This window comes from Panthera leo, chromosome B3 (assembly GCF_018350215.1).
Source record: "Panthera leo isolate Ple1 chromosome B3, P.leo_Ple1_pat1.1, whole genome shotgun sequence".
NCBI classification, from domain to species: domain Eukaryota; kingdom Metazoa; phylum Chordata; class Mammalia; order Carnivora; family Felidae; genus Panthera; species Panthera leo.
The window spans coordinates 46974469-46998591 of NC_056684.1; the positions used below are offsets into that span (position 1 = coordinate 46974469).

The 24123-nt window shown below is 44.1% G+C and overlaps 1 protein-coding gene across 5 annotated transcripts in view; it reads right to left on the reverse strand.

The window, feature by feature from the left end:
• CGNL1 (cingulin like 1) overlaps positions 1-24123 on the reverse strand; it is a 157439-nt gene that overhangs the window by 62933 nt on the left and 70383 nt on the right. For all 5 annotated transcript variants that reach the window (XM_042941917.1, XM_042941920.1, XM_042941916.1 and 2 more), the window contains one exon: positions 18857-19069. In XM_042941917.1, coding sequence (XP_042797851.1) covers positions 18857-19069 — 213 coding nt within the window. The remainder of the gene's footprint in view (positions 1-18856; positions 19070-24123) is intronic.

The following is a 24123-nucleotide window of genomic DNA, read 5'->3' on the forward strand; positions in this document are numbered from 1 at the left end:
AATATTTCACTAAATATTCACTAAATATTTCACTAAATATTCACTAAATCGGTGAAGGGGAATAACACTAAATATTCACATTTAAAAAGAGGAAAGGTCTGAATTCAATAATGTAAGCAGCCACCTCAAGAACCTAGAAAAGGAAGAGCATTAACAAACTCAAAGTAAACAGAAGGAAGGAAATAACAAAGATAAAGCAGAAATCAATGAAACATAAAACATAAGAACAGAAAAAAAATAAATGAAACAAAAAGCTGATCCTTTTAAAGGAGCAATAGGATTGACAAACCTCTGGTAAAAATCACAGACAGACACACACACACGCACACGCACACGTTACCAATATCAAGAACAAAAGAGAGTACTGCTACAGACCCTGCAAGCATCAAATGATAATACAGGAATACCACAAACAACTCTACACAAATGAACTTGACAACTTAGATGAAATGAACCATTTCTTCAAAAAGCATAAACTACCACAGATTACCCAATATGAAACAGTTCATTTAACAGTCCCATACCTACTAAGGAAACTGAATTCATAATTTAAAAACTGTCAAAATGAAATCTCCAGGGCTAGATGGTTTCACTGGAGAATTCTACCAAATGTTTAAAGAAGAATAAACATGAACTCTATACAATCTCTTCCAGAAAATAGAAGAGGAAGAAATACTCTCAATTTACTTGGTGAGGTCAATATTACCCCAAAACCAAAACCAAAGATAGTACCAAAACAAGACACACCAAAAAAAAACCCCCAAAACTATAGACCAATATCCTTCATAAATATAGACACAAAAATCCTAAACAAAATATTAGCAAGCAGAATTCAGCATTATATAAAAAGAATTAAGCACGAAGACCACGTGGAATTTATTTTAGGGATGCAAGACTGGTTTTATGTTTGAAAATTGGCACAAAAAGCACATGATCCTATCAGTGATGCAGAAAAAACATTTGACAAAATTCAACACCCATTCATAAAAACACAAACAAAAAGAAAAACTCCCAGAAAACTCCAACTAGAAGGGAACATCCTAACGTTGATGAAGATCATCTACAAAAGACCTATAACTAACATTATATTTAATGGTGAAAGACTGAATGCTTTCCCCCTAAGATCAAGAATAAGGCAAGATATCCACCCTCACCACTTTTACTCAGCAGAGGACTGGAACTTCTAGCCAGCACAGTAAGGCAGGAAAAAGAATTAAAAAGCACACAAATTGAAAAGGAAGAAATAAAACTATCCTTATTGGCAGATTACGTGGTTGTTGATGTAGAAAATCCCAAGGAATCCACCCCTCCAAAAAAATTTAAAACTAGTAAGATACTATTGGCTGATCTGATAATGTCTAGATACAAAGGGGAGGCTATTCTAGTACTGGTCATCAAGGAATGATTTGGAGTAAAGAGAAAATCTCCAATGACATATCAAAGTTGGTTTTACCAAGAAGGGAGATGGCCCCAAGCCAACTGGTAGGAACACAAGACCCACCAAGTAAATGTTGCAAGCTCACAGGCAGATCACTGGGAACCAAGAATGTGTCCACCTCCTCTTTGAAAGGCTGTATAAATTCTCAGCTGAAGTATAAATTTTTAAAAAGGAAATATTTCTCATATCATTCTCAAGGATGGGACCTGAGTCACTTAAGTTCTTTAGACGTCTTTCCAAGGGTGTCTCTTCAAACTCCTGCCCAGACACCAAAAGAGACTAAAGCTACAACTTATTGGACTTCAGTCCTATTTTCCTCAAATAAAAACCCTCTTTTAAACATCAAATCCAGTGCATATTTTCATACCTATGCTCAAGGCTATGGACAGAGAGTCCTTAGAATTAGAAGGCAGAGATTACCCATCTTGGGTGACACTTTATCTAGGATAAATGTGTGGTGATACTTCCAGGGCAGAAATCCCACCCACTGAAACAGAGCTCATGGCTTTATGCTCCATTCTCCACCCTCCTCTTGGTTCTCTCAGAGTCATCCTTCCTCCCTTTACCATCTGATCTTGGGCTCAAAGTCCTGACTCCTGTCTTTCATCTCCTGTTGCTCCCAGCTTCTCCACTGCCTATCCACACCACCTCCCACCTGATCATCCTGCCCCTGCCATCCCTTCTCTCTTCTGCCTCTGCTACACCTCACCATGCCCATCACACTTCCAACTAGGATTGTCCCTCTTGCCTGTTTCTAATGCGAATTTTCTCTGTAGCCGGGAGCTGGGCCCAGTCCCCAGCCCTCTCCCTTTTAGCTCCCTCCCATCCTTCCTCCTCCGCCTCTCCTTTTTCCTGGCTTGCTGTGTTATTCGGTCCCCATCCTCCACACAGTCTCATCTTGGCCCAGCTGCCTTCCCCACAAGTACATGTGTATTTACAGAGTATGTATTTGTTGGCTGCATGAAAGTGCTGGCCAGCGTGCTAGAAAAAGCATTGTCCAGGGAACCAAAAACTATATGCTGGAGCCATCTCTAAACAAGTCATGGCACCTTCCTAGAGGTCTGGGAGAGGGGGAAGGGCAGCTGGCCTTCTACAGTGCTTTGCAGCTCTTGAAAGGTAAATAAGTGCATTCATACTTCTAGAGAGCAGAACAAGAACAGCACGGCCCTACCGTGCACCTAACACACAATCATTCAGACAACTCCCTGACAAGCGAGTCTACCTTCGGATCACTGCTTATTTGCTGGCAACCTAGGCTTACCCAAGAGTTAACTAGAACTTTTAATCCAGCTCTCTTTTTTGCCCCGACGTTGGTTTTATGGCAGGGAAGAGAGAGAGCAAATTCTACAATGAGAGCTCCCCCATCCCTGAATAAAGGGCCTCTAGAAGCTGGCAGTGCTGTTGACTTTACACTAGCAAGTTTACTCAGTTTAACCTTCTCCAAGCACCGGCGGTAGAAGATTCAGACCTGCTCGAGAAAAGGGGCTATGAATTTCAAATAAAGCGTGCGTGTAGGGTAGGGTGGGGTGGGGTGGGGTGGGGTGGGGTGGGGTGGGGTGGAGCGTCTTCACCTGTCTTACCCACCAAGCCCACATGTTGGACTGTCTCTCCTAACAGGGCTTCTCCCTCAATATGGCTTTTGTTCTCTACCAGGATGAGTGGCTCACATAAAGCCATGCCCCTGACCTGGAATGACATCTTTATCTCATGTACACTATGAATATGGTGAGCAAACAGTCGTCCACTACTGAATGCAAACAGGACTGAGGCATATGAATGTCAACTGTAAACGCGGAGACAGGATTCCCCTCTCAACAAAAAGTTTTCCTGTGTCTTATTATCCTGTTACTTAAATGCCAGGCCAGGCTCTGACTAATTTCCACCAGAGTTTTGTCAAGGTCAACAACAGTGGCTGCACAGAGGTAGAGTAAATTATTAACCCTGGTTCTCCACAGGGCCCGAACCAGCCACAGAGCTCACCACCTGCCAGCCACGTTTTCTCCCCAGTTCAGCAGCGGGAAGTTCACGGTACATAGCACACGTGTCTGCTATTGCCTTGAAGGGTCACTAAGACAGATACGGGAAAGGGCAGCGGGTTGGGGCTGTAAGGGAAACTGGTCATAACAGGATGGGTAGAAGGAAGCCAAGCGGGTAGGGGAGGTGCCTGGCATCCTGGAGTCTCAGAAACCAAGTACCAAAGAGGCAGTGGGAATCTTCTTCTCACACAAGGTGACAGGCTGATAGACATGGAAGAAAAATGCCCGACCAGGCAGAAGGGACCCTCCCTACAGATCAGAAAGTGTGTGGGGTTCAAACAGCATGCTGTTCCTTTGGGCTTGGCATGTGCTGGACTCAAGTTCACAATCATATTTATAAACCAAACTGGCTTAAAAGACTTCCCCATACAGACTCTGTAGGATGACCCCAGTGCCTATTTTCCAGAGCTTCTTAATGCCCAGGCTCTTGCTCCAAAACCATGAAGAATTCAGTGCCTTCCAAGTAACTGTGCAGGCATCGGAGCCTTCCCTGCACAGTTGTCTAGCCAACACTTTCCCTGGTGCAGAACAGACATCTTTAGGCTCTTGGGCAATTCAAGGATGGAAAAGACAGAAAGTTTTCACATCCTTCCATGCCACGTCTGCCCGAATACTTTCAGATCCATCTCAATGCCACCTCTTCTGGGCTCTGTCATTTATTTGCTTGACTTTATCCCCAGTCTTGTTCCAAAAAGTCTCTGAAGCACATCCAGCCCTTTTTTCTAACTATAAGTGGACTCAGAGTTTTCCTAAATCCAGAGACAGCCAGTATTTCTTCTCTCTGGACCACACACTTGAGAAACATGTGCAGAAATTTAACAAATAAAACAAAAAGAAAGAAAATGAAGAGAAGTGTTAAAAGGAGAAATATGTGCACTTGGCCATATTTTCCCCTTCGTCTTTAAGTCCCCAAGGATAAGGCCCATCGCGACTTTGGAATTTCCTAGGAAAGGAACTGATCTCTCCCCTGTTCCTTCTCCCACCCAACTCCTACTCACCACTGACAAAACAACATTACCTTATTCATTACTGCAAAATCTACTGCAATCACCCTGTGGAACGAACACCTTGCCCTTGATTTTGTCTCTCATGAAACCAACCTAACAATGCTGGCTCAAACAAGTTCTGTTCCCTGGTGACCACTGGGGCAGGCAGAGTTTTCCATTATATCTGCCTCTGACTTGTGCTCACACACATTTCCAGAATCTTAACATGTGGCCACCACACGTCACATGACTTAATCTGTAGTTCAAAACTCGCTAAACCACATCTAATCACTGTAAAGGCCATCTACTATTCTAACGGTTGTCTATTGCCATCCATCTGCCACCAACAATATGCCTAAATCCATTTATGTCTGTTTAGCACCTCAAATACAGAAAGCACTCAAAAATATTTGTTGGATAAATACATGAACACACACACCAATCTATTAACTGCCTAGGGTAAGACTTTGGAGGATACAAGGAAAATGGCTACACTGAAGTCTCAGGAGAGAACCCAAAAATGTCCCATGCTGCAGCTTATGAAGTTCCCTCCATCTGGAATGCCCTTTCCCACTCTTAAGTCACCTCACTAACTCTCACTGCTCCCAAGACTCAACCACACCTCATTCCCTCTTAAGGAATTCCATTTCCTGGCCCGCCTACTCGAAGCAAAGTGATCCTTTCTGTGTTTCTGCTTTAAATGCTGGATGCCATCACTTCACACGATGCTCCACGAGCTGAGTGAATAAACAGCTATTGTCAAAGCAAAACAGTAAATGCTCTAGGAGGGGCAAAGGCTCTGGGGATCTCAAAGACAAGGGCCAGCAGCCGCTGGACCATATGAAGAGGGCATGTGAGCTCAGTCCTGAGGCAGGGTTCTTACTGGCAGAGACAGGGGTGCAGTGGTGGGAAGGACATTGGAGACAGACAGCTAACATGAACAGAGACAGAGGAAAGATGGCAGGGGGACACAGGAAAAGTCCAGGAGGAGGACACAGGAAAGCAAGTCAGAAAAGACAAACTGAGGCCAGAATATGTACAATTCTGGGAGACAGGCTCTGTTAGTATTATTTTCCCAACTGAGAGAAGAGGATTCTGGGGATTACAGATGTGGTTTGCCAAAGTATTCAGTCACTGCTCACCAACTACGCTTAAGTCACACAGCAGTCATCTGTGTAAAAGGAAAAGAAGATATACACACATGCACGCATGCACACACACACGTATGTATACACACACACATATATACATAGATTCCACTTTCTCAACAGCAACACATGTTAGGGGTAAGAGGGCTGTCCTGTGCATTACAGCATATTTAACAGCATCCTTGGCCTCTACCCACTGGATGCCAGTAGCCCTGCCCCAGTTGTGACAACTAAAAACATTTCCAGACATTGTCAAATGTCCCCCAGGGCAAGTGGGCAGAATCACTCCTAGTTAAGAACCACCAACACAGATTACCTCCCAAAGGGGGAAGGAGTTACAAGGATTTGGAAAAGGAGAAAAATTGAGGGTATTTTGGTGGTTGGTGCATAGAAATTGAATTTTTTCTGAAAAAATCATGTGCAATATCACTCTACAAAATAACATACAAGACTCCAAAAAAGGATCTCCCTGCCAGGAAGCACCATCTCCTATGTCTACTGTGCCACACCGGCTTCCAGATTAAAGGAGACTGCATAGCAAAGACCCAGAGGCAGAAAGCATGGAGTGGGGATGGAAAAAAAATTTCTGTTTAGTGTCTCTGGTGCTGGGTTCATCATGGACAACAGTGAGGACCGGGGTTGAAAGGCAGGAGAGAGGCAGCATGTGCAGGACTCTGTAATGGAGGAAAGCCATGGGGGATGGGAGAGGGGCAGTTGTCAATTGGCCCACCTGCAGCAGGGGGGTGTGGTGTGGAAGGGCCAAATCCCGGAAACAGGAAGAGTACTGCTGAAATCACCCAGGCTAAAGATAACAAGGCCTGAAGTAGGGCAGTGTCCACGGGAAAGGAGATGAGCCAACAGAACTGATAGCAAGGGCACAGAAGCCACAGACCAGGCAGCAGATGGAAGGGAAGGAACAAGGCAGAGACAGAGACCCCAGTGACAAAAAGTGAACATTCATCACTGAACCCAAGGGTTCCTCTTGGCCCACATAGGAGAGGCACAGATCGGTATCCCACTTCATTGTACGTGGGATAAACTCAAATGGTCTGAAAGGTTTTATATGCTATTTTTAAAGAGCTTTTCTCTCACCCCATCTCCCTACTTGTCCCCAAAGGCAATCACCATTTATGGCTTTGCATCCTTCCTGAGATTGTCTACATGTACACAAGCATATATGCATATGTATTCATTTATCGTTTGTTTTTATTAATACAAATGGTATCCATTTACAATAAAGGCAATAAAAAACAAGGACCAGGAAACTTCTATAAAGTCCATAGCAGAGCCAGATTTAGAACCCTGACTTCTCCTTAAGCTGTTACTCTGTTTCGCCTTTGTACATTCTGATTCGTTTACACGGAGCCTACTTATTGAGCACTCTGCAAGCTATCAGAGATACAAAGAATAAGACGGTCCATCCTTCAAGATGAAGAGAATGACGTATCACCTAACACGAACAGCCCAGCAAAACAAAAATTAGACCAGCGTGTGGGAGGATGCTGTAGTTCTGCTGGAGTCAGCAGTTATCAAGAAATGAGACATAGAAGACATGGCTTAGTCAAACTGCAATATTAGTTATTTATTACTGCATTCCAACTTGTCCCCAAAGTTAGCAGCCTCAAATAACACTAACCATTAATTATCTCAGAGTTTCTGAAGGTAAGAGTGACTTAGTTGGGTAGTTCTGGCTCAGGGTCTCTGATGAAACTGTAGTTAACATGCCAGCCATGACTGCGGTCATCTGAAGACTTGAGTGGGGCCAGAGGATCCAGTTACAAGATGGGGTGGTCACATAACTGTTGACAGGAGGCCTAGGTCCCTCACCACAAGAGACTTTCCACAGGCTGCCCGTAGGCCCTCACAACAGCTGGCTTCCCCCAGAGCAAGTGATTCAAGAGGAAGCAAGGAAGAAGCTACAGTGACCCAGCCTTGGAAGTCATACTCTACCATTTCCTCCGGGTCACCCACATTAGCCCTATTCAACATGAGAAAGGACCATAAAGCATCAAGAATATCAGGAAGCATAGATCACTGGGGGCCATTTCAGAGGCTGACTACTACAATTGCCTTACCTATCCTCATTTGCCTTGACATTGTACATATTCCTTTTTCTTTTTTAATTTTTTTTTTACATTTATTTATTTTTGACAGAGAGATATGGAGTGTGAGCAGGGGAGGGACAGAGGGGGGGGGGAGACATAGAATCCGAAGCAGGCTCCAGGCTCCAAGCTGTAAGCACAGAGCCCGAGGCGGGGCTCGAACTCACGAACCACGAGATCATGACCTGAGCCAAAGTCAGACGCTTAACCAACTAAGCCATCCAGGCACCCCAACGTTGTACATGTTTCTGTTTCCACACTGCTTCTTATCTAATGGACTTAGAGCTCATGACATGTTCCATTTTCTGCTTCACGTGATCAAATAATAGTGCCAAATTTTTCCACCAAGTAGAAATCTACTTAATGATCTTGGCAAGTCTTTAGACAAATATTCATCAGGCAGAGTTTAGAGGGTCAGAGAGAGTATAGAGGACCTGAGAGAGTATAACACAGATTAAGCAGGATTTCTGGTAATAAAATTAAAGTGGTTTTCCCTTTCAGATGTCAACGATTTAACTATTTGCAATGTTCCACTGGCTGTGATGGTGCCTGGCTATTTAAAATAGGCCTCTCTCATTACACGGCCCAGTTCTGTGGGCTGACTGTAGCCACACCTGGACATGTGTCTGGTTACTGGCCCTCAGTGAGTGACTACTACCCCTGCCCTGCTCACACACCTGACCTCTGGGTGGTGCCCATGGATGGTTCAGAGATCTCAGAACACTCATTCCATTCAGGGAGACAGACAAGCACTCCACTTGGTTATTCTCACTACTTCTGTAAATGCATACATTTCCAGCATTGAGACATTAGAACAACCATATTAGACAAGAAACAAATGAAACATTCCTCCTACAAACCTCACCACCAACATAGTAAACTTTCCCCTTCATCCTTGGTCCCTATTTACCCTCATCCACTTGTTCCTCAGCACAGTTTACAAATTTAGGCAACCAGCACTTGGCAAAGAGCAAAAACCTCGCCAACAAAATGGGGCCCTCCGTGACCCTACTCCCTTCCCTTTCTGCCCTTCAGCAGAGAGAGGGGCAGGTAATAATACCATTAAAAATGGAATTGGATTGCTAACAAGACCTCAGACAGTCTGTGCTTCCATCTTAAGTGGCAGCATGAACAAACTATCCAGGGCATTCCATCTCACTTGTAAAGACCAGAGCAGACTTTTCTATAGAGATAATTTGCTTGTGTCTCTGTGCGCGTGTCTTTCTCTGCCTCTGGCTCCCTCCGCACCACCACCCCGCCCCCCCCCCCCCCATACACATACGCACACTTAAAGTCTCTCATGGGGAGCCTCAGTGGCCCAGTCGGTTAAACATCTGACTCTTGGTTTCAGCTCAGGATGTGATCTCACAGTTCATGAGTTCAAGTCCCATGCTGGTTCTGTGCGGACAGTGTGGAGCCTGCTTGGGATTCTCTCTCTGCCCGCCACCCCCCCGCCCTCAAAAATAAATAAATACATTTTTTAAAAGTCTTTCATGATTTCCATGGCTCTTAGGAAAAAGAACAAAACCCCCCAGGCGCACAAGCCTGCAAGAGCCAGTCCCCGCTTTCCTCTTTACTTCCTCTCACACCAGACTTCCCCTTACCCTGCACAGCCCAACATCACTGGCCTTCACTCCACATCTTGCATAGACCACGCTCCCTCCTGCCACCAAGCCCTTTGCACATGCTCTATCCTCCTCCTGGAATATTCTTTGAGTTTTTTCTTTAATATAACTAATTCTTATTCATCCTTCAGATGTCCATCATTTTCCTCAAGGAAGCATCCCCCCTTCTCTATTTCAAAGCGCTTATCACAACTGAATTACACATCTATACATGTGATTAACTGAATAAGGTCTGTCTCCCCCATTTTGTCCATTTTCTTTCCACAACCCAGCATAGACAGTGCCTGGCATAAATGGAATGCTCCGTAGATAGTTGCTTAATTAACTAATGACTATGAGCGAAGTAGTTATTGATGGAGATTCCACAAACTGTATCAGCAACCCATTCCCAGTGGTTAGGAATTGATGCTAACGTCAAATCTCCTGAATCATTTAAGCCTCACCCTCTGGTCATTCCTCAGTACAGATGGGAAACAGATGGAAGCTCTCCTCTCTCCTCCCAACCGACTCAAAGCCTGTGTCAGGCAAGGCAGGGACAGCATGGTTTGTAGACCAGGCTGTTCTGTTGCTCTTCCTGAGGCCAGGACAAGAGTTTTTCCTTCCCTCCCCATTTCTCTTCACACTGAATGTGAATTCGCTATGATTTTCTGGGTCATCGGAATGCTCTGGGTGTCCTGAAAGCTTTCCTTTCCCCACCCCTCCCTTTGGAGCTGCAGGAAAAGGCCCTCCTGTTCAACCACACTCATGAAGCTACACGGTCCAATCATTAAAACCTGGCCAATGTCCTACCTATCCCATGTGAATAATCTTCTTAATGTGATTCGGCATCAGTTCACCCTCCTACACCATGATGCTCTCCGCAGAACAGCAGCAGCCAAAGCCACTCAGGACAGCAGACCCAAATGAGAGCTCTGTTAATGCTGCGGTCCGAACTGGGAAAAGCAGAGGTCCTCCCTGTAAATATTTTATTTTATGGGGTCCTACCCTCTGGAAATCTTAACTGTAAGTGGAACCTAATTGGCTCTTCAAATAAATGAAATCTATTTTAACTCATCTCCCAGGTCAACATTCTTTCTTTGCCTTGCACTTAGGGTATTTAAACTGTCCAGGATTTCCAACTGTTAACTCTGAGTTTACTAAAAGGAGTCTAGTACAATGACAGTAGGTTCAAGGGGTGCTAAAGTCCAGAAACTCCTAGAGCGGTCCTAGGAAAACAAGTATCTTTTTCGTTTCTAAATCTTAAGTATTTGGTATGTAAAAGACACTCAGGGTGTCAAGGTACAGAAGGGACATGCTCTTTCTCTCCTGTATTTTGCCATCTAAGGAAAAGCGGTCAGCCTTTCCTGATCTCCCACCCTGCGTGTGCCTCAACCACAGCACCATAACTTTATCATCCTCTTATTTGCATGTCTTTCCAGGACTAATAAAAGATCTTTAAAGCTAGAAACTCCATGGCGTGCCCACCTTTGTATCCTCAGTGTCCAGCACTGGTCAAACACACTCAAACATTTGATGAAAAAGGAATGGCTGTGTGTGAGACTCTTACTCTTTCTTCTACAAACCACAGCAAGTCAATTTGGCAGCTGAGTGAAAGCACCAGGAGGCAAGTACAGAGATGTCCTGTTTATGTTCACCACGGCTCCCTAAGAGGCGTTATCAGGACCCATGCAACTGGGATCAGAGTCCCAGCAGGGAGGGGGCATGTCTAGGGCTTAAATAGTGGGTCCAAAACAAACATCCTAGGACACCACACCATGCCTCCTATTTAGCTACTTTTTAATCAATACAGAATGCAAAAGAGCAATGAGATTATTAAAAGAGTCATTTCTGGAGGGGGAAAAAAAAAACTAGCGAGAAAAAAATGTAGGGGACCTTGTTTAACCTTGAATCTTTGCATTTTACTTTTGCCGATGGAAACTTCTGTGCCACTCTGGGCGCACTTGAGTCGGTGGAAAAGAGATACTTCCCTTTACCTGAGCACCTGCCTACCACCCTGCCATGTCCCCCGTTCTCAACAGCCGTCATCCAGGGTAAGCCGATTATGTGAAATTAGAAAGCTGGGGAAATAAGGATTTTTTCCAGGTTCCCTCACTACCCTCGCTCCCGTGGAGAAAACAGAAATGAGATTTTTCACTGAATTAGCCCTATCTTTAGGGGAGGCAATTCCATTGATCTTGAGATTAGCACTGATTTTACCATCTGACCCTCTGGTGACCTTTTGCTTTTAAAGGAACCAGTCACAGATCAGTAGGAAAGAGAGAGGGAAAATCTAGAAGTGACACAAGAAAGGGGCACTGAAGCACATCTCCATTTTTATAAGATGAGTGACATTTCCAAATTGTTCGGTGAAACATAAACATAGAGCGATAATTTGAGGACACTTTTGAGGGGGAAAGAAAGCTTCACCATTCTGAATTTGAATACAATTTATAGAAGCGTTATAGGATATAAAATGTGTTAGAAAGAATTTACACCATACAGAGCAAAACAAGACGAAAGCACAGAGACTTGTATGTATATATACATATATATGTATATGTGTGTGTGTGTGTGTGTATATATATATGTGTGTGTGTAATGCAAAAACAAGCTGCTTCTAGAAGTTTCTCAAATACATCATCCATTAAGCCAAATGCAACACTCTTCCAACTTGCTTTCCTGTTACTAGACTTGGCCGCTTCTCATCCTGTCTCTGAGCCTGCGTCCTCCCGCTCTTCTACCCTATGCTCCTGTTTTCTTGTCTTGGAGCCATCACGACCCTCCAGGAGTGGCCTCCACCCTCGTGGACTGGCTCACCACCCCACCCAACAGGGCCGCCCTGCCTCTTACCAACCGCCTTCCCCCAGAAGCCCCACCTGGAACTTCCCCATCCCCGGCAAGGCCTCAGCACCTGAGGCAATACCTTGGGCTTAGCCCTATCTCTTCTTTGTCCCTCACCCCAATCATGGCACTCATGTGGGGACTCTCCTGCCAGTCTTGCCTCTCCTGGCCACTGCCTCCTTGACCCCGCAGCTCCATCCTCCTATTTCTAACCTTTCTTCCAACTGCTAACTCCCCTACCTGCAGGTCACCGCTATGAAAGCATGTCCCTGCTATGCAAGCATGTCCCTATTAGGTCTCTGTGACAAACATCAAGTGCTCCCTCACCAATGAAAAACCACTCATGTATCACAGCATTACGATATTTAATGAGTCCTCATATCCCTCTTCACCTCACCTTATCTACCTTGTCTTTTTCTGTTCTTAAAAAAAATTATCATGAAAAATTTTAAACATTAGCAAATGTAGAGTGTGTAGCATAATGAACGCTCACTTATCCATCATGCAGCTTTAATACTTACCAACACATGGTTAATCTGGTTTTATCCACACCCCCAATCACTTTCTCCCCCAACTGGATTATTTTAAAGCAAATTCTAGATAGCCTACCATTTCACCTATAAATACTTCAGTAAGTTTCTTTAAAATGTAAAAGACTCTTGAGGTGCCTGGGTGGCTCAGTTGGTTAAGTGTCCAACTCTTGGTTTCAGCTCAGGTCGTGATATTATGGTTCATGAGTTCAAGCCCGGCATTAGGCTCTCTGCACTGACAGTGCAGAGCCTGCTTGGGATTCTCTCTCTCCACTCTCTACCTGCCCCTACCCTGCTCATGCTCTCTCTCTCAAAATAAATAAACTTAATTTTTTTTTTTTTTTTTAATAAAAGACTCTTAAAAATGGGTCAGCTATTGGGGCAGCTGGGTGGTTCAGTCGGATGGGTGTCTGACTCTTGATTTTGGCTCAAGTTTTATCTCATGGTCTGTGGGACTGAGCCCCACATCAGGCTCTACACTGAGTGGAAAGCCTGCTTGGGGTTCTCTCTCTCTCTCTCTCTCTCTCTCTCTCTCTCTCTCTCTGCCCTTCCCCTACTGGTGTCCTCTCTCCCTCTCTCTCTCTCTCTCTCAAAATAAACAAATAGATGATAAACTTTTAAAAATAACACTATCATCACTCCTAACACTTTTGCATACTCTATTTCTTAATATCACTAAATATACAGATGATGTTTAAGTGTCCCCAATCATTTCAAATATATTTTGTTTTTTGCAGTTCATTTGTTTGAACTGGGATCCAAACACGGTCCATGTGTTGGACCTGGGTCTCTGCCTCTCAAAAGTCTCTGTTAATCTGTAACCATCCTATCTTCTATTGCTCTACAAGGCTCCAGCCCAGACCCACATCTCACTTCCCTACCTACAAGATGCTGAATATGCTGGACCCAGCACCACCCATGTCCTCGGCCTCAAACACCGCTCGCTTCCCCTTCACATCACCCCTGCCCCCAGCGCGAGCCACCTCCCACAGCACTTAGCCACACTTCCCTTGGGACATTTACTCTTTCCCACTCTGTAGTCAGCTTCAGTATTACTTCTCTCCCCTCCAATCTTCTGGAAGGTACACTTCTCTGATTTATCTTCGTAACTTTCACCATACCTTGCACTTGACAATGGTTCAGTAAGTAAACTTATAAATGTTGTATTTACATATAATACAAATGGAGACGTGAAAGATGGCAAGAGTCTCTCACATATCTCCATTCTCCTTCCACTTCCCCTCATCCACTCATCTAAGACATATTTGTTGCTTAACTGCTGTGTGTTGAGGCCTTGAGGTGGCCTAATGGCCCAGAAGTCATGTTACACAATACAAAAGTAAAAGTGGCTCTTTGAACACCCTCAAAATACCTATATCTTTTAGACACAAATCAGTCCTTCGAAGATCAACATTATGAAACTGCTCTCAACAGACAAGATCTGGTCATTTTCACAAGAAACAATTTAAATTCATAAATTAGACCCTAAAATAATCTAATATGCCTTAGGACTGTCAGGACTCAAAGGCCATCTCTCTTTTGTCTATTCCTGTCCTCCAAAACCATGTATTGAACACCTATTAAATGCCACACACTGGGGATGCCTAGTGGAAAATGATGACAGTCTTGAGTATGAAAGAGAAGAAAAAAACTAGAACAAGATTTCCAGCATTCACCAGTCCCTAGAAACTGTAAGGTCCAAGAAGCAACCAGGGAACTCCTTGGAGGAGCTAGAAATCTGAAAACACTAAACTGTTTGCACCTGTCTTTTGCACGAGGAGTTGAAGATGGAAAGGGGTACGGATGAAAAAGAGGAGCTATCGGCTTCATTTTTCCACCAGACAGCGGTCATTCACATCCTCACTGACTGTCCATTTCCTCACTTAGATTCTAGCAACTGCCACAAACCCAAGAAGAGACAGAACATTTCGCTTTCAAAACCAGAAAGAGTATAAAAGGACATAGCACAAAGAAGTAGCTATGAAATACAGTGTCAAAGTCCTTAAGGGTCCTTTGGAAGAATGTTTGATAGAAATAACCCCCTTTTCTAACAGACGTCAAGTTCCATTTCTCAATGGGAAGGGAACTCAAGTAGCTCCCCTAATGACCCAAACCACCACTGCTTGGAGGGGAAGGTACACTTCATTTTGCTGCACAAGGAAACACCACAAAACCACAGCACTCAGGGCTCAGGTCATCATCTCACGGTTTGCGGGTTCAAGCCCCGCATCAGGCTCCAGGCTAATGTGCAGGGCCTGCTTGGGATTCTCTCTCTCTGCCTCTCCCCTGCTGATGCTCTCTCTCTTGCTCTCAAAATTAATTAATTTTAAAGAATTAAAAACAAAAAAACAAAAAACGAGCACTCATGAATTCTCATCTGGTAAGCAATCATTCTGTTCTTAAAGGTGTAGCTGCTTGGGTCTATCAAGACCACTCTTGCAGAGTGTCTATCTGGAATGCCTGTAAAATGTTCTTAATACAACTTGGTGGTTTTCACCAAATGTTCTAGTAATTTAAAACTTTTTGCACTCAAGCTCAGGCCAGGATGAAATATTTGTTATTTGACAACAATAAAATAGCACTTTAGGGGTTTTGGGCCCTGGGGCAGTGACAAAAATTAGAAAAACTGATGGCAGGAAGTTGGGCTGCCTCCTAAGACTTACCAAGGAAATAAACTTTTTAATGCAATGCAGTTCCTCAAAGAAATGTCAGTTTTTAGTCACAGTGGTGGATAAGTCCTTCCTCTGGGACAGCAAAAGGCTAAATGCTAATGCACACATTTAAGAAACAAGATACCAAATTAAAATGTTGTATTTAAGTCACTTAAGTGTCTGACTCTATTTCAGTTCAGGTCATGATCTCACAGTTCTTGCGATCGAGGCCTGTGTCAGGCTCTGATCTGACAGCACACGGCCCACTTGAGATTCTCTCTCTATCTGCCCCTCCCTCCCTCTCTTACAAAATAAATAAAATAAACTTTAGAAAATTATATTTAATTCACTCTCCTCCAAGTAGTTAATAGAATAACCTTAAAATTCTATTATAGAATACTCACATGTAAATAATGTAACAAAAAGGCAGCATCTGTCTGCTAAACTGACTTTATTTTTTCCATTAGATATGATTCAGTCACATTTGTTCAGCAACCACCTTCAGAAGCACAAGCTAAACAAGAGACAAAAATGCAATCATGATGCCCTTTAGGAAACTGCAGGGAAACGTAAAGGCAACGTACAGAAATTCAGAGTAACAGAGTTTCCTAAAAGACGTCCTCCATCACCATCGCAGAAAAGCCAAGAGTAACTACACAACAGGGACTGAAAACCCAGTTATGAGGGGAATTTGTCGTCTACTTCCTTTCACTCATCAGATTACGCAGATATAACTGTGTGCCAGACACTGTGCTAAACTCTAGAGACAAAGGTCACACGATGGCAGCCTGCAGATGAGCTGAGTTTGATCGATATCATTCTTCTCTTGCTAATTTAAAAGTCGGAAGATCTCACATCAACATCCAGATATCCGAATTCTTTAAAAAAAAAAAAAAATTGAGAGATGACAACATGGGGCAGGATTCCTTTACTAACAATTTTCAACAGCAGTAAAGAAGGAACGAACTCTACGGCAAAGGGCACACTTACTAGTTTGCCACAGTCTCCACCGTGTCCTACTGTCCCCCCAACAACACACCCAGAAGTCCACTCATTCTTGTCCTTGCCTGGGCCCTAAGGTACTTAAGTTTTCCACTCCTACTCCAGGAAGAAAAAGGAGGGATAAAAATGTCCCCTGTGCTTCTTTAAGAAGCTTAGAGTCTAACGAAGTCGCAGACACGATGAGTTACAACATGGTATCATAGAAACTACAGAAGATGAATAACTAGGGAGCAAAAGAAACCCTAAGAAAGGTGTAATTAACCCCACAAAGGGGAGTGGAAGTATCCAGTCACCATCACAGGTGAGAGGAAATTTGGGGAGGGTCTTGAAGGATTCTCAAGGGGGTAGTCTGGCAGAAAAGTGGACGGAGGTCAGCTCACATGTACAGAAAGGTGAAAGGACTAAGAGAACATGGAGTTTTCTGGAAACGGGGTTAGGTAGAAAAAGGGCTTCTATCACCTACCACGATAACAACTTGGAACTTAAATGTAGCAATGGGGAGCCAAGAGAGCCTTTAAGCACAGGCTGACATGATCAGATTTGTCCTTTCAGGGGAAGATTCTGAGAGCACTGTAGAATATGACCTTGGGACAAAGAACCTTGCTGGCACACACCCCTTTGGATGCTGAGGTGCATCCCTTTTTGGTTAGTTTCCTGCTGCTTAGAAACCCTACATTCTCTGCCAATGATACATGTCTTGGTTAACTCACTTGTTATTTCTTTCACAAACCCATATGGGTCAACCAAGTTATCTTTCTTAAATTGGCATAATTAAAATGCTGTACTTGGGGCACCTGGGTGGCTCAGTCAGTTGAGCATCCAACTTCAGCTCAGGTCATGATCTCGCAGTTCATAAATTCAAGCCCCACATCGGGCTCTCTGCTATCATCATACAGCCTGCTTCAGATCATCTGTTCCCCTGTCTCTGTGCCCCTCCCCCACTTGTCCTCACTGAAAAATAAAACATTTTTTAAAATGCTGTACATTAACATACAATACTGACCTCTGAAAGAGTCAAAATGCAACAGACTATGTCTCTACAGATGATCTTGATGTCCTACAACAAAAATGTCCTCTTTCACCTACCATGTTTCCCTTCCCCACTTGCACTATCTGTGAGAGGACCTACAAGCTTCTAATACCATATCCTGCATCTGATGCATGGCACAAATTTAACTTTCCTTATATTCAGATCACTATACATATGCCCGAAACACCATCCTCGACTACCCTTCAATGAATAAACATATTAACTCGAGCTTTGATGAAAGGTCTGAACGTGATAAAGACATGTGGGTTCAAAGGAGAATCCTCTTACTCAGTAGCCTACTAGCACATCCCCCACGAAACAACAGCACAGAAAAGCTAAGAAAAAGGACACCAGGCTGCTGCGCAGAAAGAAAATCAGATGGAACAGACACATCCCCTCAAAGCAACGAAAATTAAATCAGTTTCCATTTTCTCCTTCAAACTAAACCTAATCTCCAAAAAAAAAAAAAAAAACCTAAGGCAAATCAATGAGAAGCTCTTTAAAAACTATCTCAGTTATAACAACCCCAAACACACTATTTCCCAGACCTTTTATTGTTATAACAAACAAAACCATCTTTCACTTCTTGTCATTTGCAATTACCATGCCATAATTGAAAATCAGTGAATCACTATGGAGCTTAGGGGAGGGGGGGGCCTACAAGCTCAAAGCTGTCGCCATAATCATCACAGAATAAACCAACAGTATCAAGAGTTCTTTCCTCATCCTCTTTAACCTGTGCATTGCAGAGACTCTAAAAAACTTTATACTCTGTAATTCCCCTCATTCCCTAAAGATGGCATGATATTTCAAAGCATTTTCCCCTTCAAAACGTTGCTTTTTCTCTTCTTCAACAGCCAAGATGAAGCCTGCACCAGAAGACCTCAACATAATTTACAACCTATGTTGTAGGAGCCAAGAATTCAATTAAGAGAAAAATTATCTCACAAGGGTCTGGGCAATTCAGCCAATTAGCCCTGGTGGAACTCTGCTAAGAAAAGAACCCAAACCATTTAACAAAAGGCTTCACAAGTCAAAAGGAACAGGCTAAGGCAGGGGCAGGGGTCAGGATTCCAGAAATCTGGGTCTGGTCTGCAATCCTGTCGCAAAGCCACCCAATGCCCTCGGCCTCCAACTCTTAGGCATACCTGGAGGGGCCCCGCTGTGTGCTCTGCAAGGGGCTCGGTTCCCTCACGGGCCTCCAAATCTCACCTCAAATAAAAGCAATATCCATGTCCTTAACAATTTTTAAATTTATAGACTCAAAATGGTCAACAGCAACAGGGCTGAGCTCATTATTCGTGATCAAGCTCTATTTCCACAATCTGATGAAACTGAGTTTCACTCTGTAGTGAAAAGAAAAACAACTAGCACAGGCGTGAGCAAGGCGGTCTCACCCCTTCATCTGTCCCCCGCGCCACACCCTCACTCTCTTGCCCCGGGCCAACATGCCCTGGAGTCTGACCAGACCTGGCTCAGCAGACTCACCTTGGTGGCCTCTTCTACACTCTCCCTCAGGGCCTGCAGCTCGGCATCGTACTGCTCCTTCAGTTTGTCCATCTCCAGGTCGTGGCTGGAAACCTCTTCCTTCAGGGCGCCCTTCAGGGCGGTGAGTTCACGCTCCCGCTTTCTCAAGAGGTCTTCCTGCTCCTCTTTGGCGATGAGCAGATCCTGAAGATCCTGTTTTGCCTGTAAGAGTTCCTAGAGACGGAAGCGTGAACAGGGAGGTGAGGATTAAACATCTCTGCTGAACGGCCCTATGTGTCCCCTCCAGTTGGGTGGCCCAGACGAATGGCCATCCTCTCAACCTGTCCTCTGACTCTCTCCTCACCATAGTACACACCAGTTTAGACCATCTCCTCCTCATCCCTTTCACTCCTCTGACGCCATCATTCCCCTAGATTTGTTTGCCTTCGTTTTGAGATTCGATTTGAAGGAGAAAAAGGGAAACTGATTTCATTTTCATTGCTTTGAGGGGGCAGGTGTGTCTTTTCCATCTCACCTCCTTTCTGTGCAATGAATGGTCTGTTGCCCTCACAAAGGGCTCACGTGTGCTGTTGTTTCACTGGGGGACGTGTCCACTGTGTGGGCTCACTTAACTTCACGCCCCCCCTGGGGCCCTGCGTGTGGTCAAACCCTTCGTTCACAGCCCTGGTACTGGGAGGGCTCTGCCCAGTCTCCTGTCGCACTTGGGCAAGGCACACACTCCCATTTTCTCCTCATTCACTGCCAAGAGTTCCTGAGAAAAGTCACAAAACTGGGGCAACACGTTCCACTACAAATCGCATTACCTAAACCCAAGCGTGTCCTGCCAAAAGTTCGCATTCCTTCTACTTCACCATCTTTGTCTCAGACCTACTCGGCGATCCTCAAGTTCAGGACACTCCTCTCCTGCAGACGCCCCCACGTCACACTGGCGGGACCCGGACGCGGGTGCCTCGGCAGCACCCCCACCCCGGCTCTTCTCCGCACACCCAGCCCCCTCCCATCCGCAGCCACTTCCCACACCACGAGCTGCCCCTCGCCAGCCTGCTCCAGGCCTTTCCTCCATCGGTGATCTGTTTCTCTGTCACATTGTTCTTTTCTCTTTCCTTGAGTCTGTATTCTTTCCCTCAGGGCACAAGAATCCACTGGGTCAAAAAGCAACAACAACAACAACAACAACAACAAGCTTTGCCACTAAATTTTTATAAAGTGTAATTTCTGTCCACTGTGCTTCTTGACCACTTAGTCACTCTTTAATCTCTTGCTACATGGCCTTGGATCCTACTGTACTAAGACTGTCCCCTCCAAGGTCATAGTGACCTCTCAGTCAACAAGTCCAGGCTTCTCCCCGGTCCTCACTTTTCTCCACCAACCCTTCTTTGATCCTCCCAACCTCTCTTTAAAATTCTCTTTTGCCCTGCAGTTCAAAGACAGTACTTGCCTGTTTTCTTCCCTCAGGCTGCTTTTTCTATGACAATCTTCCCTGGCTTTTCTCTCCCTCTTCCCAAAAGCTAAGATGATCCCCAAGAATGCAACTTCGCATTCTTTATTCTTTTTTGGCAAGCTCATCGGTTGGGTTTTTTTTTCCCCAACTATTCATTCTAAGTAAGTAACTCTCAAACCTTTACCTCCCAACTCTTATCTGAGTTCAGACCTGCACTTCCAGTGACCTGCCAGACACATCCATCTGGATGTCCCACGGGCACCTAAGATTCAGTAGGTTTATATTTTTCAGCGAATTCATCATGTTCCTTCCTTTCCTCCTCCTTTGTTCATTATTCTTCTAAATGGCACCACCTGCTTGGGAGCTTAGAAGCATCCTTGACCTCTCTTGTCCTTGTCCTTCACAACCAAAATGTTAGCTCTGTAACATCCTAGAGATCCTTTCCGTCGCCTCCCTGGTTTAGGCTCTCCTGCCACCCAGCTAGTCACTGCATCCAGTTGCTCACCTGTGGCCCCTATGACGTGATCCTCTGTCTCAAGCGCCCTTCTTCCCTCTCAATCCCACCTGCCTCTGCCTTTCAGAAAATCCCTGAAGACTCAGAGCAGGATCTCCTGCAAGAAGTCTTCCTTGAATCCCCTTCCTGATACCCATCTCACTCTAGCGGTGTGTCTCAGAGCACTTAATGCTTTTACCTTGCAGTCCACAGAGATTATTTTTTTTCCTCCCCTGTTAGACTGTCAGCCCCTTGAAAGAAGGATATAGATCTGACTGTATTTTTGGTGCACACATCAATGATATTGGGAATGTGTCTGTTCTGAGTAGAAATAAATTCACACATGCAGCACGGCAGAAGTCTGGAGATGTAAGAATTCTAAACTGGTCTATTTTTTCACTGGTGGCTTCTGAGTAAATACACATCCTGTTCTCTTGGAATTCCTGGGGAATCAGAGGAATGGCTGCCACCTGTGGAGCTGAGGCCTTGGCGATGATAAACGACTTTCCATTCAAGAAGTATGTCGTTGATGAGGGGATGAAAATATGACTGACGATGGAATCTCTTAGCCTTTTCTCTGGGACATGCACATGCACTGAACCAGTCCCAGGGTAGAGCCACATGGCACAGACCAAGACTTAGCCCTTCAAAAATTTCGCTAGCAGGCACTGACAAGCTCAGAAGAAAGGTCAAGAAATTCATCCAGGTAAATAAGGCAATTCTGGTTCTTCCAAAGCACCAAGCACAGAACACATATGCAAATCTTATGAAAATATACCCCATCCTGACACGCACCAAAGGGGACATCCTGGTGCCAATGCTGCCAGCCCCTTCTTAAGGGGTATCAGAGACCCCCCCACCATCACGGCTGTGACTGGCCACCCCATCAGGTCTTCCTGGGCTTTCTGCCAGCCTCTAACAGACATTGTGGTTCTAACTCCGCTTCCTCCTCTTACTCTCACACATTTCTCAATTGTTTTGATGATAAGGCAGTTCCTCTTCCCACACTTATCTTTCCCAGGATGTATCTGGTCTTTGCGTTGCCTGGTGTGCCCTGCCACCAATGCATGTCAAGAACCTAGGTTTTTATGGTCCATTTTACACCGACGCGCCATTATCTGCGGTCGTGGCTTTGCTTAAGTGGCCTGTGTTGTACAAATCCAATCAGATTACACCTCACCCTATCACTTAGCAGCACTTGAGGTTTTCCAGGGTAGAGGCCAAAAAACCACGAGAGATTTCAGAAACTTTACCCCATCGCCTCGGTATCCTCATTTCCAGTTATATCAAGCCAAAGAGAGCAGAAAAAGTACATAAATTTCAAAACGTAAGTAAATACCCAGCAGAGGTGACCATGCCTCTCTAGAGATACCAATCAGAAAACAAAGGAAAGCTTTGCCCAATCAGAATCAGCACTTTCAAACTTCATATGCATTCAGGCTAGGTGCAGATAACAAAGTATCCAGGAGATAAAAGCCTAGTGAGTATGAATGTATGTGAGCAGGGAGAGGCGACAGATGTGATTGTGCTTGGTACATAGTATATAACAGGAACTGTGGTAAGATTTCCAAAAATCCTAAGAGAGAATATTCAAGGCGATTAATATTATTCTTATTCATAGATGGAAAAAAAAAAAAAAAAAACCAAACCCTGAAGCTTTGAGACACTAACATGCTTACATTCACACAGCTTAGAGGTGGAAGATTAGAACACAGACTGGATACCAATACCCCTTCTCTTAATCACACAGCCTCTGCAAGCCTGACCACAAATCTACACACTCAAGAGGGGCTGAGGAGCAATTACCCTGTGCTCAGTCTCTCAGCTGCAAATAGAATAGAACACTGGGTATGGCTGGAAGTGCCTGTAAGGAAGTCCACCTCTTTAAAGAAAAGACACATTCCCTGGGGCACCCGGGTGGCTCAGTCGGTTAGGTATCCGACTTTAGCTCTGGTCATGATCTCACGGTTCATGAGTCGAAGCCCAGTGTCGGGCTGTGTGCTGACAAGCTCAGAGCCTGGAGCCTGCTTTGGATTCTGTGTCTCCCTTTCTCTCTGCCCCCAACACCAACTCACGCTCTGTCTCTATTTCTCTCAAAAATAAACAAACATTAACAAAAATTAAAAAAGAAAACAGACATGCCCAGAACCAGAAAAGAAAAAAAGCTGAAAGAAAAAGAGAAGCCCACTCTGGGACCTAGCTGTTGGCAGCAGCAAGTGGCTATCTGGAAAGCAGACATTCCAGAATATCCACAGCAGCCACTTACTTTCCATAGAAAGCCTCACTCCACACACCACCTATTGACAGGTATTCCAGGTCAACCTGAGAAAAATGCTGATCTCTTCTGTATAAATGTTTCCCAGAAGTTCAGCAGGGGTCCCCATCGCTGGCCCACACTCACTGAAAGGATACGTAAGGGTTTTGTATCAAAACTGTAGCTGATAGGAATTATGTAAATTTTGTTCTCAGAAGAACAGCCTAGAAAGCACATCACAGCTGATGAAAACCATGATTATTTTTTAGTACTTTTTGATTAAAATGTGTGTAATAATTCAGTAATATCCTGCAAGTTTAGAACTATTTAGAGACCTCATTTCTGAGCACAGTCTATCCTCGGATCAATATAATTTCAATACCAGAGTATTTCAAGTACTTGCTCTTGGCAAATGCCAAGGATAAAACATTACCAGATTCTATTGGAGTGAGGCCCATCTGTCAGCACTGTAGGCTCCCATCAAAGATGATGGTTGGTAATTAGAAAACTCCACTGTCATGCACTTAGAGAGAGGTCTCACGTTCACCCCTTTCCCCCAGAATAGAGGGAAATGCATTCACAGACAAAGAAGTGGCTGAAAACTTGTCCCATAATCATTTTTGTAACCTGAATTTTTTTTACAAAGTTCAGAACAATCAATTGTTTAAGAATAACAAAGTCATCTTATTTTTGGTCAGTTATATGGCTTATCCTAAGCAAATTGTATTTTTTACTATTTCTTTCTATCTTCTTTTTAGCCATTTTATTCTCTCCTAATGTTGCTTTACTGATTTTGTATTGGTGCCCAGTATTATTTAACAAAATGTGAAGTATTAGAAGAGATTTCATTAAAAATCTTATGGATTGTGGCAAGCCTCACAAAATAAAAAGCCTTCAAACTTTTTAAAACATTTAAAAGCAGAAGTGTTTAAGGTGCATTGTGTTTAAGAGCCTCTTCTAAGCTAAATGCCATGGAAAACTTGGCCATAACTATAATCTGTTATTGGATTCGCCCAAGCCACTTTTTATTAAGATATGAAGAATAAATTGAACATGACAAAGAGACAGGGTCTATTTTA